The sequence below is a fragment of the Molothrus ater genome, chromosome 18 (genome assembly GCF_012460135.2).
Source record: "Molothrus ater isolate BHLD 08-10-18 breed brown headed cowbird chromosome 18, BPBGC_Mater_1.1, whole genome shotgun sequence".
NCBI classification, from domain to species: Eukaryota; Metazoa; Chordata; class Aves; order Passeriformes; family Icteridae; genus Molothrus; species Molothrus ater.
The window spans coordinates 605060-624220 of record NC_050495.2 but is presented as its reverse complement, the minus strand read 5'-3'; the positions used below and the strand labels follow the sequence as shown (position 1 = coordinate 624220).

The 19161-nt window shown below is 50.2% G+C and overlaps 1 protein-coding gene across 6 annotated transcripts in view; it reads right to left on the bottom strand.

The window, feature by feature from the left end:
* Window positions 1-68: 68 nt before the first annotated feature.
* Window positions 69-19161, bottom strand: part of RIMBP2 (RIMS binding protein 2) — a 49522-nt gene continuing 30429 nt past the window's right edge. The window contains exons 11-22 of one of the 6 annotated variants that reach the window (XM_054516821.1): window positions 17625-18086; window positions 15305-15451; window positions 13832-13987; window positions 11132-11504; window positions 9768-10009; window positions 7796-7913; window positions 6874-7058; window positions 6237-6405; window positions 5157-5263; window positions 4263-4334; window positions 3906-4040; window positions 69-1548 (exon numbers count right to left, since the gene is read on the bottom strand). In XM_054516821.1, the coding sequence (XP_054372796.1) occupies window positions 1357-1548; window positions 3906-4040; window positions 4263-4334; window positions 5157-5263; window positions 6237-6405; window positions 6874-7058; window positions 7796-7913; window positions 9768-10009; window positions 11132-11504; window positions 13832-13987; window positions 15305-15451; window positions 17625-18086 (2358 nt within the window). In that variant the 3' untranslated portion in view covers window positions 69-1356. Of the gene's footprint in view, window positions 3330-3905; window positions 4041-4262; window positions 4335-5156; window positions 5267-6236; window positions 6406-6873; window positions 7059-7795; window positions 7914-9767; window positions 10010-11131; window positions 11505-13831; window positions 13988-15304; window positions 15452-17624; window positions 18087-19161 lie in introns of those variants that run through there. The other 5 variants (XM_054516817.1, XM_054516818.1, XM_054516819.1 and 2 more) reach the window with 5 other exon arrangements.

Genomic DNA, 19161 nt, shown 5'->3' with positions numbered 1-19161 from the left:
TTCTTTATTCTGCAGTGACAGTTCTGAAAAAAGGCTGACACAGGGGATTTATGAAACATACTGCACTCTACAAAATATCAAATTATTTATTTATATAAAATATAATACACAACAATTGTACACATGCACACACCCACACAGTACTTTACCACAAATGTAGGCCAGTTATTTTCTTTAATTAAATGTTATAATCTAGCACACAGTATTTTACAGTAATTTACATTGTTATCTGAAGACACAATGGGGAAGCTTTGATCATTCATTTATAAACCTTCCATAAATTACAAAAAGAAAGGCAGTCTGAAAAGTATGTATAAACAGTAAAAACAATTTACAAATGGACAAGAATTACAAAATAGTAACAGCCAATGACTGCCATCAGGGTGGAGGGTTGGTTTTTGTGATATGCCAATGTTGCAGTTGGGTTTGATAGAGCCTGGTGTGGCTGTAACACTTTGTCCTTTCACTGCAGATGGACTTGCCTCAATCTGACAGCAGCAGAATGAAAATGCCTTTTAACCTAGCACTGACCCTCCACAGGAAAGAACTGGGGAGTAAAGGGGTTTTGGTGTGCAGTTGGTTTTTTCCCAGTAGCTTAGAAAGGGAACCAGGAACCCCAGAGCTGGAGGATGGAAAGGGGGTGAGGTTTGAGTAATTACACTGCCTGGTTCCCCTGCAGTGAGAATGGCAAACCAGTGCAGGGGTTTGGTTTTTACCGGGGCAGCAAAAACTGAAAAGGGTTTAGCACAGCACTTGCACACTGCCAGGAGTCCATCAACCGGGGCTGGGGCAGTACCAGTGTTCATCTGGAGCTACTGGTGGAGGGAGGATGGGCACAGCTGCATACACAGTACATACAAAGTATACGCTGCATATTTATTAGACAGTACAAATCATTGTGCATTAATAAGGCAAAACATCAAGGCTGATTCAACTAGGAGTTTCAAGACCATTTTTGTTAATGAGTGGATCCAATGGGGTGATCTCTCTGAACTAGCAATCAGTGAGGAGAGTTTCCTCCCCCCACTCATGGTTAAAGGAGAATAAAGGCTGAGATTTTTCCAATGGAGTTGTAGGTGTTGAGATGACTTCAAATAAAACCATGTTCTTCTGGTCTTAACCCCATAACTTTTTTTTTTTTTTAACTTTTTAAAAATATTTTTGCAACAACAAATCCATTTCCCTTTTTTCCTTGCTGTTTTGATTAAGCAATTGGCATGACTCTATTGATGTCAGGGTTAAAAATGCAACGGTCTGGTGAAGTACTGCATAGTCATGAAAGCCCTAGTTTTGACTTTAAAAACAAAGAAAAGTACACAGACTGGAAGCTTTACAAGTTGTCCAGGAGCACATGACTCATTTCACTGCACCAAGCCTTTTCAGCAGTTTCTTGCCTTTGGAAAGCAGCCCCTTTTTCTTTTTCGAGGCCATATCCCTGCCTCTCCCGGGGCTCCCCGAGCCCAGCACAGGTGACGGAGGAGACCCGGAATGGAGATGGACTGTGGGGGAAGGTGCTCTCCGGGAGGTACCTGTATTCTCAGGAGGAACCTAGTAGGTACATTGTTATCATTTATTCAATCTTTGAAAGCTTCAAAGCCATCAGCAGCAAGAAACTTGGCAACATCACTTGTCCCATTACCCACTTAAACAAAAGGGCTGGTTTCTTTCTTCTCTCTGGCTCAAAATACTGCGTGGGCTTATGGAAAATACATCAATTTAGAGGAAAAAAAATATAGAAATGGAAAACCCACCAATAAAGCCCAGTTTTGGTTGTACCTTTGTAAAGGAAATGTTGGATACACTTGCTTTGCCAGAATTCTGGCCATAAAAGCCACAAAATTGGCTTTGGTTTTTCATTTCAGTACTCTGATAGTACTAAAATGGAGAGGGATACTTTCAGCTATAGATTTAAGAAAAATAAACACGTTAATTACTACAGATTAGCAATCTATAGAAGCCAAACTCTTTTCAGAAGAAAGTACTTAAAATGCTACATGATCACTTACTTTTTAATGTCCTTTAAATGCCTTTTCTTTAAAATTGGCTAGCAAACTTTATGTACAGATTAGAGAAGATGGCACACTGGCTTAAAAAAAAAAAAAAGGAAAAAGAAAAAGCTAAAATGAACCTTAATTGCAATCAAAGAAAGCTTAAAGGCCCTGAGTGCTTGATGTGTATGCTGCAGCTATGAGGTTGTTAGATGACAGCATTCCTAAATATTTTGAACAGCTTTTTTTTTTTTTTCAGTCATCAAAAGCACTTGGATGAAAATGCTAAAATTACATATACTCAGCCTATCCTAACTACAGTGCCCAGCTGGCAAAATGGTTGCTATCAATTAAGATGATATTTTCACAGTAGAATCCATGCTGTAGGGAGGCCTGCTAGCTTTAGTTCAAGTTAAAATGTCAGCAATTTACTGGCTCATTGTGCAACAGTGAGTTAAGCAAAGGGGCTTCAAGCCTACTTTGATTTTAAATCAAGGTTTAATTCTAATGAAAAAAAAACCAAAACAAACCAAAACAACTTGGTAAAGCACCCCAACGTACACCTGAAGATACCAGATATGGAGTCTAATGCATTCATTCAGTGAGCTGCATGTTTCAGGTCGAGACTTTATTGCATTGGTAAACCAAACAGTTGCTAATATTGCAAACGTACGCTGCTAGGAAAATCCGGTGAATTGTACCACAGGAGGGGATTCTTTTCAGAAGTGTTGAATAGTTGGTCTTAGGCAAACTGGGGTATAATAGATTGTGGAAAGCACATTTTAAGGCAGACAATTTAAGTGGCTGTGTTTGAGTGTAGTGAGTTTCAGAACCAACTATCCCCTTGTAAACTACCGTCCGTGCCAGCGGCACTGCTGCTTCTGCAGGGGCTGCAGCTTTGTGCTTTTCTCTTGACACATGAGCTTGGAATTTTTACATCCCAGCTTGGCTAGCAATGCAATATGCAGCTTTGTTTGTAGGGTAGTTAGACATCAAACTCTCCTCTCTATGTAAACATAAACATTGAGCTCGGGAAGAAATATGTTCCAAACGCTGACCTTCGTACAGGGAGGGCTGATGGATTTCAGAGGCTCCTGTTTTAAAGGATTTGTCTCCCAAGAAAGGAGTGGACTTGACTAGGTACAGCAAAGGCATGCAGCCTGGTCTTCTGTGGCCAAGGGGTTTGGAGACATATTTCTTTTCTTTTCCCCCACAATTAAGTTTCAAGACTTGCATTAGATAGCCAGGTAGCTTTAATTGAAATCTCTATTGGTATCTTCAGTTGCTCACTTACGTGAAGGCTACATTGCCTTATTAAGGTGTGAAATGAACACTCTTCTTCTGTTTCCAAGCAGATGAGCAAAGAAATAAAAATATATATAAAATATATAATATATAAAAGTATTGCAGTGATGAAACAAAACCAAAAATGAGATACTCTAAACATGATTAATTCTTTCATGAAAGAGAAGTCTCTGAGCAATTAATTATTGCCAGTTGGAACAGGAAGTTGTAAGGATTAAGAGAGGACCACTGTCAGTCCATCAGCTGCAGTTACAGTTTGTATTTAGAGGAACACTGGTACCAGGCTTTTGTGCATAAGAACCTTTTTGAAAGAGCAATTTAGAAGCTTTGGGAAATAGCTATCACCAGGAAAGAGCTGCTTAAATTCAGGTTATGAAGGGCGGTACTGCAATGACTGCCACCACACAGCCCACTCAGTTTCTCCATTTACAAACGTAACGAGCTGGCAAAGGCTAAAGCCACTTTCCCTCAGGTTTTATTTTATATATTTGAAAGGTAACTTTAAATGGGCAAATGAATTTAGATGTAATGTTAAAAGTAATGTCTAAATGGTACGAGAGACAGAGTGGAATGGCAGATGGGAGCTTAGGTGCTCCTGAGGGGGCTGCTTACCCTTTTGGCCTTGGCTCGCACGGGCGCGTCGTGGGCGTAGCGTGAGGGCGCCTCGGAGAGAAACACTTCCACATCGTCAGGCACTTCTTCGAGGAAGTTGGAAGGAACCAGCCCCTTCTGTCCATTGAGCTCCCCCTGCCAGCAAGGGAAGGAGCAGTGAGTGCTTTCATCCCACCACATCTGCTCCCAAGGAGGCAGGGACACATTTCTGCCTATTCCAAAGCTGGCGAGGAAGAGGAAATTCCCATCTACGGCCCCTGGGGAGGCTGAGAGCTCCCACAGTTCCACATCCCCTCCCCAGGCTGGGGTTTGCTGGAGCTGGGAGCAGTTTGGGCTGAGCCAGCAGACACAACTTACATAGTAAAATCCATCTTCATCGATCTCACCAAAGACAGTGATGATGTCCCCAGTGCAGAAGGTCAGCTCGGCCTGCAGGGGAGGAGCAGGGACAGGCAAAGATCAGCCTTTCTTTATTAATAGGGAATCCATTCAGATTTCCCCCCACTCCTTCATGTTAAGACACTGGTGAAACCGAATTGATCTTTGACAGCCAAACTTCTTGTTTTTTCCCTTGGGGTTTTTCCCTCAGCTTGCTAAGCCCAGCCCCTGTCCCAGTGTGTGTGGACACCCACAGGGCTCCCTGTGACCAACAGCCAAGACATTCAGGCCTTGAAGAACCTGCACAAGCTTTGAGGCTTTGAATTGCAGCTTCAAAGGGTCCCTAAATCCATCCTGGTGGAGGGGGAGCTGCTCAGGGCTGCGAGGGAGCTCAGGGCATCACCCAGCCCAGCCCCTGAGGCACAAGGCTCCTGCACTGCAGCTGTGCTGGATTCTCTTCAGCAAAACCTTCACAATGGGCAGCTCCTCTCTGATCAGCACCCAGTGCACTGGGCTCTTTTAATTGTCTGTGGCTTAAATGCAATTAGGGCGGGGCTTTTAAATTATGTTTAATTTCCTGTGACCATGGGAGAGAGAACAAACAAAATCTTTGCCATGCATCAGCACAATTTATTTGATTTGTTGGCCAAACTACTTTGAAACACCATAATTTAGAAAAAGATTTGGTTCAATAAGAAACAGAAAACAACCCAGACTGTGTTTTAAAGCACCATGTCCCACATATTTCAAAATTCACTTTCTCCTTCTACAATTCCCCAATTAAAACCAAAACCAAAACAACATTTTAGAGGACGGCTGAGGAAGCTCACAGGCTCTGTGCCCCCAGCCCCACGGGCCCAGCTGTGCCCCTACCTCCACATCCACGTTGGGGGAGCTCTCCCTGGGGTCGTAGTCATAGAGGGCCACCATCCTCCTGGTGGTCAGCGGCTGCTGCCGGCCCCCGCGCCGGCCACGGGGCTCTGCTGGGAGGGCAGAGAGAGTCCCTGACACAGGTGCTGCAGGCACTGACACAGGTGCTGCAGGCACTGACACAGGTGCTGCAGGCGCTGCAAGTGCACTCCAGTTACTGCCATGGCTACTGCAGGGGCTCATACAGGTGCTCAGGTACTGATAAAAGTACTGCAGGTACTGATACAGGTACTCAGGTATTGATACAGGTACTGCAGGTACTGATACAGGTACTCCAGGTAGTGATAAAGGTACTCAGTTATTGATAAAGGCACTGTAGTTACTGCCACAGGCACTGCAGGTACTGATACAGGTACTCAGATGGTGATAAAGGTACTCAGCTACTGATAAAAGTTCTGCAGTAGCTGCCTAAGGCACTGCAGGTGCTGATACAGGCACTGCAGGTATTGATACAGGTACTCAGGTATTGGTAGAGATACTAAATTATTGATAAAAGTACTGCAGTTACTGCCACAGGTACTCAGGTATTGATACAGGCACTGCAGGTATTGATACAGGTACTCAGGTATTGGTAGAGATACTAAATTATTGATAAAAGTACTGCAGTTACTGCCACAGGCACTGCAGGTGGTGATGCAGGCACTCAGGTATTGATACAGGCACTGCAGTTACTGCCACAGGCACTGCAGGTACTGATACAGGTGCTCAGGTATTGATACAGGCACTGCAGGTATTGATAAAGGCACTGCAGTAAATATTTCAGGACACAAAACCCACTCTTTTTTTTTAAATCAGAAAAGAAAGCAACAAGTGGAGCCGTGAAGCTGCAGGTCCCCATTTGCAGCCAATGGTATCACCATTAAATATTAGTTATATAAAGTTGTCCAGACACTGACACAGAACGTATCCCCTGGGGCAGTAATGACTGCAAAATGTAGATGCATCTGCATAAAAACAAGAGGTAAATGCAGCCAAGCTAAGAGAGCCAAGAGTCTGGAGGGAAATGTCTGTATTTTCCCTTACCTATTTTCTCAATTGGAGTGTTCAAGGGAAGGAAACCTTGTTTAAGGAGCTGATCCATCATCTCTTCATCATCTGCCTGTATCTCAGAGACCATGTTACAGGGGATAAGGCCAACTCTTGCACAGGTTTCTCCACGGTAAAACCCATCAGCATCTTTGTCCCCATAAACCTGATATTCAAAGAAGGATAATATTGGTCAAAAAGGTTTTAGCATTTAGGAAGCACTTGGAAAATGCTGCAGCCCTGCTCTGGCACAACACCAGCACTTCTGGGGTTCCTCTGCCGCAAAGACCCTCTCTGCAGCAGCTCTTCCTGCAGGGTTTGTGCCAACGGAGCTTCAGAGCCACGGTCTTGGGCTTAACCTAAACTTTTAATAAAGACTGGCCCTCACTATCTACAGCAGCTTCGAGATTTTTGCCTGTTTTGTGATCATTTTTAAGCCCTTAGCACTAGATATTAATTGCCAGGTCCGGTGAGATTCACACCTGAGCCTCTGAAGGAAAAGCCCCAGGGCTGTGATCACACAGGCAAAGGAAACCTTCTCCTTCTCCTTCTCCTTCTCCTTCTCCTTCTCCTTCTCCCCCAAAGGAGAGCCTGTCTGTAAAAGTGCTGTGGTTTCTGTGGCCTCAGGTCTCACCTTAATGATCTGTCCCTCCTTGAAGGGCAGCTCCTCCTCTGCAGCATCGGGGTTCGGGGACATGGTCAGTGGGTCGTAGTCAAAAAGTGCAACAAATATTCGAGTGGAAAGGTCTTCTGTGCCAGGGTCTGTTTCAGACTCCTCATAAATGTCTGGGGAAAGGCGGTCATGGCCACCGTAGCCATCTGTGACAGCAAATTCAGGAAAGAACAATTCAGTAATACAAGCTGGCCTCATCATCCAACTCTCCCAGTTAATATTTGAAACATGTTTGGTATTTCAGTGAAAAAAACCCAAACCTCACTGCATGTCCTATAAAGCTTGGTGAGTTTTTTGAGGGGTTTTTTGTTGTTTGTTTTTTTTTTTTCATTAGCAAGTTGCTATTTTTTAAAAAAGCTCATAAAGCCTGCACTGGAAGCTGGGCTGATTTCCTGTACCAGACTGACATTTGCACAGCTCACGTAGGAAAGCCATTTTTGTTAGGTTTGCAAGAGTTTGCTGTGAATTAATGAAAAGTAGTCAAGAGAATGGCAGGTGAACACAAACGATGGCTGATGGATGGCAGGAAGCACGGCTGGGACAGGCCTGCATGGCCACGCTGATCTCACTGACCATGAGTAACCTGCAGCAGCTTTGCCCTGAGCTGAGATCCAGCTGTGCCTGAGCTGAAAGCATCCCAGACCTCAGCAGGCACTGAGTGCAGTGCAGAGCTGCCAGCAGTGCCAGGGACTGCCCTCACAGCCGGGCAGCCCCAGCTCACCGGTCCAGCAGAGCTCAGCGTCTGCACCCATCTCACCCCCTCCACACCAGGAGCAGCCTGGCTCCACACTAGAGCCTGCTGCTGCCTTTGAAGGCTTGTGGTGCTTTCCTCCCCAAGCCTGAGGCTGCGAAGAACAGAAATGCACGGCTCTGTCCAACTAACCAATGGAGGGGACCAGCAGGGGCCGAGACCTTTGTGGCACTGCACTGCCATGGGAGGACCTTCGCCCTGCATGCTCCACCCTGTCAGGCCGTCCTGCAGAGGCTGGGTTACCTAAAAGCTAAAAAACAACAACAGAAAGAACAGGCTCGTCAGTTCCACGCATGGCAACATCGTGCTTACACGGCTGGACACGAATCAGGTCAGTCACAATTGGAAGCACAAGCTCTAAAGGCAACTAAACTTAGCTTTTAACTGAAAGGTTAGCTGAAAAGTGAGCACTGCTGCCTGGCAAACCTGCAAAAGAAAAAAAATGGTTCCCTGATTTATGGCAGAGCTTTGTAAACCAGCAGTCACACGTCAGAACAAAAAGAAAAGAAAAGAATAATTTTTGAAATATTCTTTTGCCTTTGCTGTTGCGGCTAAGGTGGCGTTTGAGTGTCCTGAAGAGGGGCACGGGCAGGCTGAGGGCCGGGCAGCCTGTCACACCTGGAGTGCCAGCCCTGGAGCTGCAGCAGGGAGCCAGGATGGCTCCTGGTGGCCCTGGGCAAGCGCAGGAGGGCTGCAGACCCCCCCTGGCACAGCTGCCCCGGCTGCCTGGGCACTGCAGGGGCTGTGGGAGCTCCCCAGAGCTCGTCCTGCTCTCACTGGCACCAGCACTGCCCGGTCACCCCTTCTGCTGGGAGCAACTGTGGGGTCACTCCAGCCTGGGCTGGGAGGCTCCAGGAGCAGCAGCTGGCCCTGCCCTGCCGTGGAACACGTCAGGATGGACTGTGCAGCCCAGGGCTGCAGGCACAGGGTGCAGAGCTGGCCCTGCCCTGCTGTGGAACACGTCAGGATGGACTGTGCAGCCCAGGGCTGCAGGCACAGGGTGCAGAGCTGGCCCTGCCCTGCCGTGGAACACGTCAGGATGGACTGTGCAGCCCAGGGCTGCAGGCACAGGGTGCAGAGCTGGCCCTGCCCTGCTGTGGAACACGTCAGGATGGACTGGGCACCCCAGGGCTGCAGGCACAGGGTGCAGAGCTGGCTCTCCTCTCATGTGCAATGTGTCAGGATGCAGTGGGCAGCCCAGGGCTGCAGGCAGAGCTGGCTCTGCTCTCGGGGATGTGTCCCTCCCTCACACCTGGAGGCTCCTCTGGACGTGACTGGGCAGAAATGCAAACAAGGTGGTGCAGAGCATCCCTGGCAGGTGTGCATGGCCCTGGGCTCCCCTTGGCAGCAGCTCTGTGCCTGCATTCTCTGCAGAGATGCAGTCTGCAACTTCAAAGGCAAGAAGAGATGGTCTGACAAGGACGGCAGCGTGGTGACAGCGCGGAGATAAGGCAGAAAATGAAAATGATGAAGCTGTGACTCCATAAATCTGGGTCACTGTCACACTGGGGGAGAGTCTTGATTCTTGTCTTGAGATGTTCCATGATAAAGAGCATATCCTGAAAATTCTGGGAATGAGATGAATAAAAACAACATGATGAAATGAATTTCTTGACAATAATTTAAAAAAAATTAAAATATGGATGAAACATTTCTTCAGTTAAAAATGCAGCTTGTTTTTTGGTTGTTTTTTTTTTTTTTTTAGAGCAACATTCAGATAGGCAAAATAAAGAAAAGCAATCTTTTGGAAAAATTATAGTTCAGCTAACCCTTAATTAAAATTTAGATTCAGTTGTCCTTTAATAAAAGCAGCCATTATTGTAATTTGTTTGGGGGGAAAATCATTGCAAAGCAAATTAATCTGATTTCAGCATGACTCAAAAGAGGACCATAAATGAAAATGCAGAGTAATAAACCAAAATGAATGGGGAAGAAAAAAAAATGGGGAGAAAATGTAGCAGATGGGTCCAAAGGACGGACTGTAAAAATCAATTTGGGAAAAAAAAAATGAAAAAAGAAAAAAAAAACAAACCAAGAAATAAAGAGAATAAAGAGACCAGACTGATTTGGCAAGCAGATGTTAGAAGGAAGATACTTCACACACCAGGGAGTCTTGTGCATCTCTGAGGGGTGGCTGTGCAAGGCCAGCAGCTGCCCTAGGCTCGGCTGCTCTGGGGAGGCTCCTCCAGCCCCGCTCCTGCTCGGCTCTGCGGGGAGCCCCGGGCTGCTCCAGCTCCCCGAAATCCTCCTCGATGCTGCTCTGCCGGGTCAGGGTCCTCCTGCGGGACAGCGGCGGCCGCGGGCCCCGGCGGCACGGACAGGGATCGGGGTCCTGGGGGGCTCGGGCAGAGGGCTGGGGCTGCTGCTCATCACCGCCCCTTTGGGCTCTGACACCGAACCGGGGCTGCTCTTCATCGCTGCCCCTTTGGGCTCTGACACCGTGCCAGGGGTGCTCTTCATCGCTGCCCCTTTGGGCTCTGACACCGAACCGGGGGTGCTGCTCATCACCGCCCCACTGGGCTCTGACACCGAACCGGGGCTGCTCTTCATCGCTGCCCCTTTGGGCTCTGACACCGAACCGGGGGTGTTGCTCATCACCGCCCCTTTGGGCTCTGACACCGAACCAGGGCTGCTCTTCATCACCGCCCCTTTGGGCTCTGACACCGAACCGGGGCTGCTCTTCCTCGCTGCCCCTTTGGGCTCTGACACCGAACCGGGGCTGCTCTTCATCGCTGCCCCTTTGGGCTCTGACACCGAACCGGGGCTGCTGCTCATCACCGCCCCACTGGGCTCTGACACCGTGCTGGGGCTGCTGCTCATCACCGCCCCACTGGGCTCTGACACCGAACCGGGGCTGCTGCTCATCACCGCCCCACTGGGCTCTGACACCGTGCCGGGGCTGCTCTTCATCGCTGCCCCTTTGGGCTCTGACACCGTGCCGGGGGTGCTCTTCCTCGCTGCCGCTCCTGTGTCTGACACCCAACCAGGGCCGCTCTTCATCTCTGCTCCTTTGGGCTCTGACACCACGCCGGGACCGCTCTTCATCACTGCCCCACTGGGGTCTGACACCGAACCGGGGCTCCTCTTCTTCACTGCCCCTTTGGGCTCTGACAGTGCGCCGGGGCTCCTCTTCCTCACTGCCACTCCTGTGTCTGAAACTGGGCTGGGGCTCCTCTTCCTCACTGCCCCATTGGGGTCTGAAACTGTGCTGGGACCGCTCTTCATTGCTGCCCCTTTGGGCTCTGACACTGAACCGGGATCGCTCTTCATCGCTGCCCCATTGGGCTGTGCCACCAAACCGGGACCGCTCTTCATCGCTGCCCCTTTGGCATCTGAAACTGTGCTGGGACCACTCTTCATCACTGCTCCTTTGGGCTCTGACACCGAACCGGGACCACTCTTCATCGCTGCCGCTCCTGTGTCTGCCACCACCCCAGGGCTGCTCTTCATCGCTGCCCCACTGTGCCCGGCCCAGCCGGGGCTCCTCCTCCTCGCTGCCGCAGTCCAGCCCGCTGTCGGGGCTGCGGGACAGGGCCTGGCTGCATTTCCCTCCTCTGTCCTCCAGCTCCTGCAGCCCCGGCACTGCCCTGGCCCTGCCCGGGTGCCTGGGGCTGTGCTGCTGCTCCTGACGGCAGGGCCTGCCAGCTCTGGGGCCTCTAGCTATTCTGGGGTTCTTTCTATAGGGCATACCTAAACCCTGCTTGTACAGCACTTCGGGGTATTCACCGTCCTCTTCAGCCACCTCTGGGATACTGAAAAGCCTTTTACTGTGGCGTGTCTGCTGGGGAAAGCCAGGCTGTTCCACAAAAGTGGCTTCAGTGGTCTTATTCTTATCGTACTCCTTAAGATTATGTAATGTCAAAAACCAGACAGGGAACAAAGAGTGTGTGACAAAAATAAAATGGGAGGGAAAAGGGAGAAAAGAAAAATAAAGACAGAATTAGTTTTAGAGCAATGGCAAACGTAAGACATGCAGCTTATATTATGAAAAGGATGTCATGCTTTGAATGAGGATCTGTGAAAAATAAAGATGTGGTTAAGAAGTTGCTGGGTGCCAGGTACAACATGAGAGATCAGTACAAACAACTGAGGGATGCTCTTAACAAGAATGAACTCATGCATTTGAAACGGAGTCATGGAAGCCACGCACAGGGTGCAGCATGGTGGATGAGAATGGCACTGAAACTCCTTCCTGCCCCGTGCCAAAATGCCATCTGACCTCCTCTGTAAGCAGAACCCACAGCTGAGAATGACAGCTCTGCCCTGCAAGCTTGCTTGCTTTGCATCTCCTAAAGCTTCTGTGTAAGGAGCAAATCTCTTCAGTCTCCTGTCAGAGGAGAGCTATTCCACAGCCATCATTAAAGGAGTTCTGGTTTCCTCTCTACAATTCTAAAAAACCCGCACCATTTTTAAAGCTTGGCTCCCAGGGAAAGCCCCAGGGACACAGGCTGACGTCTCTCTGATGTCACCTGCTCTGCACTGCCATCAAACCTCATCATGATCTGGTACCTGCCCCATAAAACCAGTGCTTGAACATCAGCTGTGAGCCCAAGTGTCTGTTTGTGCCAGAAGCAGATAAAAACGACCCCAGCCTGGGTAAAACCAGCATTCTGGACATGCAGATACATTCAGCAATTTTCCTGTTCCATTTCCACAAAGCACTGACCAAGAACCCTGGGAGAGGGAAGGGAGCACAGGGCAGGAGCTGCTGGCTCTGGCTGCCAGGATTACTGACCCTGCATCAGAGATCATCTCTCCTTGTGCCTAATGCCCGGATCAGGGGCACCTCTGGGCTCAGGAGCACCCAGAAATAACAACAGATCCTCCTGGAGATGTCACAGCATCTCCCTCTGAGCTCTCTGAACTTAGCTGCCGTTTGGACCTTGTCCCTTCCAGGCAGAGGGAACTTTCCAAGTCACTTTAGACTGTTTCACCTATTTTCCTTTGTTTTTAAAATGTGTGTAACACCTGTGAAACTTGAGATAAAGCACCACAGAAGTGAGAAAAAGATCAGTAAGCATGAACTACATCAAGAGAAGCCTGCAAACTTCAGCAGGTCAAAAACGATTTCCCACACCAGTTAAGGCTCTGGAACTTTCTCAGTATCAACACTGGCAATACTATTTTAAATCCAAGAAGTAAATACACCTTCTGATGCATAAAGAACAAGAACAGTCTGGGGATTATTCTTTTGCCAGGGAAGGGGATACAATGGGCGTGCAGAAGGATTTTGGTTTCAGCCTTTCTGCTGGTGCAGCAATACAAACAATGGTAATTCCTTACTTTGAAAAGGTCCCTGTCTCACTGCAGACAGTGTCAGAATAAAAGGACTGAATTCACAGCACATGAAAGCAGTCATAGCAATGGTCAGAACTCTTGTATGCATGACAAAATAGTACTGATTTTAGTTAAATAACAATCTACTGAGGAAAAAGGTAACCTGTGGGTTTGTGCTTTCCAAGAAAACCCAGTTTGTGTAATTACTACACACATAAAGAAGCAAATACAATTCACATGTACAAATACAATATGGCAAATATATATTCAGTACTGGGTATGCTCAGTGCTCTGCATATGCTTTAGGTGCTGCACTGAAGTTTCCTTCATGATGAATATTCCTGTACTAAAGCAATATTTCTGGAACATATTTCCTACTCTCTCTGGTGACTCCCTAAAATTCAGAGCACAAGGAGTTCTGATAAAGCATTGATCAAACAAAGCTGAAACAACTCCTTTCTCACAGGAAGGCTTTATGCCTGTGGAAGGGATAGGACCAGCACTGGGTACATGGACAAATCACTCACACAGGAAAAACAGAAGTTGCTTTGTAAGTCTTTACAAATCTCCTTGCTCAGAAACAACTCATTTTTCAGGGTGGCACATGCAGTATATCCTCACAGAGACAGGGGAAGGCCCCAGATGCAGAACAGAAATTGCAAGGGCAACAATCACAGACAGGAAGACACTCTGTTAAAGTTTATCTATCGAATAATGAAAAAACCATAAGTAATAAATACATTAAAGCAGCCCAGCTCTACCCTCTAGGGCAGAGTGAGCTTTAGTGTCTGCAGGCTCTGGGGTGGCTGCAGGGAGCACCCAGGGGTGCCCAGGCTCACTGGGGGTGCCTGCAGGAGCCCCAAGGCTGCACCCAGGGGTGCCCAGGCTCACCTTGAGCGCGCCGTGCGAGCCCAGGCTCAGGCACCGCCGCCCTTCCTCCAGCTGCATCTCGGAGTAGAGCTCCTCCTCATCCTCCTCCAGGATGTCCGACAGGTCGGAGCCCCGGCTGCTCTCCGTGTGGTACTCGTCCCCCAGGCAGTAGTGAGCCTGAGAGGCACAGAGAGCTCTGCTGAAGCTGCCAATCCTGCTGAGCCCAGAGGAGCCGCCGCAGCCACAGCCGGGCGCGCTCTGCTCTGCTGCACACGTCCCATGGAAATTCTGCTTGCCCCTTTATCACCCTAACTCCAGAAACACAGCCTCAATCCCATGGAAATTCTGTGGAAATTCTGCTTGCCCTTTTATCACCCTAACTCCAGAAACCCAGCCTCAATCCCATGGAAATTCTGTGGAAATTCTCTTTGCCCATTTATCATCCTAACTCCAGAAACCCAGCCTCAATCCCATGGAAATTCTGTGGAAATTCTGCTTGCCCTTTTATCACCCTAACTCCAGAAACACAGCCTCAATCCCATGGAAATTCTGTGGAAATTCTGTTTGCCCTTTTATGATCCTAACTCCAGAAACCCAGCCTCAATCCCATGGAAATTCTGTGGAAATTCTGTTTTGCCCATTTATCACCCTAATTCCAGAAATCCAGTCTCAATCCCAGGGGATACAATAAAGGACATTTTCATTCACAGCACCAAATCTAGTTTTAGTCTTGATTAAATTCCTCTTATTAAAGAGGTCCTTCATACATCAATGGCCTTGCTGACCAAACTGTGAGAGCCTGAGGATAATTCACATATCATCTGTTCTTTGCAGCTGTTTGTTACATCACATTATCATTTCAAAGTGGTCAGCATTTAATTCTTGCAGCATATTGCCACCATTGTGGACCCTCCACACAGGAGCTCAGGTCTTTGACTAAAGTTTTTTAAACTATGCCAAGACATAAAAAACCCATCTCTTTTCTAGACTTTATATCTCCCTTGAAATTAATGTAATAAGTTATTTAATAGTTGTTTTCAGTTGGATCAGACTAAAAGCTGTGCAGTCGTGCAAAACACAAGGAACAGGAGCATCCCTGCCCACGGCTCAGCCTCACCTGTGTCACCACCTGTGCCACAACCTGCGTCACAACCTCTGTCAAAGCCTATGTCCCCACCTGTGTCCCCACTTTGTCACTGTGTCACCTGTGTCCCCACCTGTGTCCCCACCTGTCTCCCCACCTGTGTCCCAGTGTCACCTGTGTCCCCGCCTGTGTCACTGTGTCACCTGTGTCCCCACCTGTGTCCCAGCCTGTGTCCCCGCCTGTGTCCCCGCCTGTGTCCCAGTGTCACCTGTCTCCCCACCTGTGTCCCCGCCTGTGTCCCCGCCTGTGTCCCCAGCCCGGCCGCAGCCCTGGCAGTGCCCTGCCCGAGCTGCCCTCCAGGGATCCCTCTGCTCCTGCTGAGCCCTGGCACAGCCAGGCCAGCTCCTCACCTGCTTCCCAAGCTCGGACTCCTTCAGGAACTCGTCCACCGAGGCTCCCCTGCGCTTCACCCTGGGCGAGTCGTAGCCATCCTCCTCCTCCTCGTCCGAGTACGGGGCTGCGCTGCTCCTCTCGCTGAAAACGCTCCTCCTCTCCATCTGGGGGACAGCAAGGGACACTGGGGACACTGCCCTGCACCCACAGACACAAACACAAACGCTCCTCCTCTCCATCTGGGGGACAGCAAGGGACACTGGGGACACTGCCCTGCACCCACAGACACAAACACAAACACTCCTCCTCTCCATCTGAGGGACAACCGAGGGACACTGGGGACACTGCCCTGCACCCACAGACACAAACACAAACACTCCTCCTCTCCATCTGAGGGACAACCGAGGGACACTGGGGACACTGCCCTGCACCCACAGACACAAACACTCCTCCTCTCCATCTGAGGGACAACCGAGGGACACTGGGGACACTGCCCTGCACCCACAGACACAAACACAAACACTCCTCCTCTCCATCTGGGGGACAGCAAGGGACACTGGGGACACTGCCCTGCACCCACAGACACAAACACTCCTCCTCTCCATCTGAGGGACAACCGAGGGACACTGGGGACACTGCCCTGCACCCAGGGACAGAAATGCACACATAAGCACTCCTCCTCTCCATCTAACAGAGCAACAAAGCCAGGAGCAGTGAGGGACACTGCCCTGCACCCAGGACACAAAGACTCAAGCACCCAGTTTTTAAAAGCTCCCACAGTTTAAAGCACTTTAGTTCCCCCTGTCTGGAACCTTTGAGGAGTTTCCAAGACGTTTCTGTTTTATTACCCTCACTCTTAAACAATTACCTGACTGCATGTGCTTATCAGCTGAGCTGCCAGCTCTCCTCGCTGTTCCACTTCCCAAAATTCCAGTGCTCTGCACTCAGAGGCTGCCAGCAGACACGCTCCTTTCCCTGGCAGAGCAGTGCATGCTCAAACCACAACAGCATTTGTGGCCCCAGGACTAAAAAGCCCCAGATGAGGCTGTGGCTCCTGCTGTGCTCTGAGGAGGCTCCTGGGCTCAGCAGCTCCTGCTGGCTCTGGGACAGAGCCCATCAGCCCCCAGCAGGCAGGGCAGGCCCACAGCTCCTTCTGCAGCACTTACCACGAGGGAAGAGTTTGTACCACAGGGGACCAAACGTGACAAATATCCCTGGCAGGATTTGATTTAATTTAGAATCAATTTGTCTGTAAGCTTCTGTCCAGATTCCTGAATAAATCATTTCAGGCATCACTTAAACTAACGTAACCAAACGTGGTCCAGAGCACATGTTATGTCAGCAACTTTCCAAACCAGAAAAAGGATTTCTGTTCTCTTTCCCAGTGTGGTTCTTAAATCAACTTTCACCTCATAGGGCCAAAGAAACCAATTGCCCTTTTTCCCTCTATTCCATTCCAGTCTTATTTATAAACAAAAGGGAGATACATCCAGATGCATACACATATATTTATCAGACCTATTATCATTGATCCAGAATTATTCAGGTTCTCAAAAGCTTGCTCGATTTACCCACTGGATCAAATGCATCCCAAAACAGGAACAGTCAATTAGCTGGGGCTGTTAAGGCATGTGTGAACTGTCCAAATTAGTGGAGCTATTTTGGAGATACAATGGGAGACTAAAACCTGGACATAACTGATGACTGCCAGATGAAGCACCAAGAAAATCTGTGGAATATGTGACACTTGCAAGAAGTAACAGACAGTTTTGAGCAGCTTGTGATGAGAAAGTAACTGCCCAGGGCACTGGGAGTATTTAAATATTGCATATTTGTGTGGAACACACACAGCACGTTGTCAGGATGCATCCACATCAGCTGCACTGACCCCAGAGCCCCAAGTGTGGGATTGAAATCAACTGGCAAAGATCTGAGCCAGTGCACAGCCTTGGGTCAAGGTGGTCCCAAACCAGGGGTGTCCTTGGGCAGTGACACTGCTGGAGGGAGAAGCAGCTGCAAACCTGTGTGAAAGGGCAGCACTGAGAAGGGCAAAAGTGTAAAATTCCCTGTGGATCCACCACAGCAGACACAGGAGGGCTCCATCAGCCCAGAATTCCAGCACTCTGCTTCTCAAGCTGCGCAGCTTCAGAACTTAGGAACCATCACCCACCCCTTGAAGCACATGATGAGCAATCTTTGGTGGCAGGTGCCACAGTGGACAGACCAGCCCAGAAACGCCCCAATGGAGCCACAGAGCCCAGCCCAGCCGAGAAAAGCCCCAGTGGAGGCACAGAGCCCAGCCCAGCCCAGCCCAGCCCAGCCGGAGTTTGCCTTTACCCTGTTGCTCTCTGCCACCCTCTGCGCAGCTTCTCTCGCCATGGCTTTTGCGACGGTGTTGGGGACCGGAGTGCCTTGAGGCTGGGGCAGGATCCTGTTGGGGGATGGAGACCTCCTGCCCTGGAGGGGGCCGTGGAAGGTGGGTGGCTCCAGCATGTGTCCGTGCCCGGGGGACACCGAGCGAGTCTGCTCCCAGGACTCATCCCGTTTGAAATGCGGCCCGAAATGTTCTTCTTTGGTTTCTGGGGCTCCGGCACTTGCTAATGGCTTGGATTTGGGAGCAGTCCTGGGGTGGGGGGGTGGAGGCACCAGGAGGTCGGGGGGAATGGCAGCAGGGGCAGAGTCCAGGGACTCGCCCTGCGCGGAGAGCGTCCGCACGGTGAGCTCGCGGGCGTCCAGGGCGCGCAGCCGCGGCAGCTCCAGCGCCGTGCCCTCTGCGGCTGGGAGCGCCACCTCACACACCTGCGGACAGACACACAGACACACAGACAGACCGGGGTTACACACCAGTGCCGTGCCCTCTGCGGCTGGGAGCGCCACCTCGCACACCTGCAGACAGACACACAGACACCTGTGAGCACAGACACACAGACACCTGTGAGCACAGACACACATCAGCGCCGTGCCCTCTGCGTCTGGGAGCGCCACCTCGCACACCTGCGGACAGACACACAGACAGACCGGGGTTACACACCAGTGCCGTGCCCTCTGCGGCTGGGAGCGCCACCTCGCACACCTGCGGACAGACACACAGACAGACCGGGGTTACACACCAGTGCTGTGCCCCCTGCGGCTGGGAGCGCCACCTCGCACACCTGCGGACAGACACACAGACACCTGTGAGCACAGACACCTGTGAGCACAGACACACATCAGTGCTGTGCCCTCTGCGGCTGGGAGCGCCACCTCGCACACCTGCGGACAGACACACAGACAGACCGGGGTTACACACCAGTGCTGTGCCCTCTGCGGCTGGGAGCGCCACCTCGCACACCTGCGGACAGACACACAGACAGACCGGGGTTACACACCAGTGCCGTGCCCTCTGCGGCTGGGAGCGCCACCTCGCACACCTGCGGACAGACACACAGACACCTGTGAGCACAGACACCTGTGAGCACAGACACACATCAGTGCTGTGCCCTCTGCGGCTGGGAGCGCCACCTCGCACACCTGCGGACAGACACACAGACACCTGTGAGCACAGACACCTGTGAGCACAGACACACATCAGTGCTGTGCCCTCTGCGGCTGGGAGCGCCACCTCGCACACCTGCGGACAGACACACAGACACCTGTGAGCACAGACACCTGTGAGCACAGACACACATCAGTGCTGTGCCCTCTGCGGCTGGGAGCGCCACCTCGCACACCTGCGGACAGACACACAGACAGACCGGGGTTACACACCAGTGCTGTGCCCTCTGCGGCTGGGAGCGCCACCTCGCACACCTGCGGACAGACACACAGACAGACCGGGGTTACACACCAGTGCTGTGCCCTCTGCAGCTGGGAGCGCCACCTCGCACACCTGCGG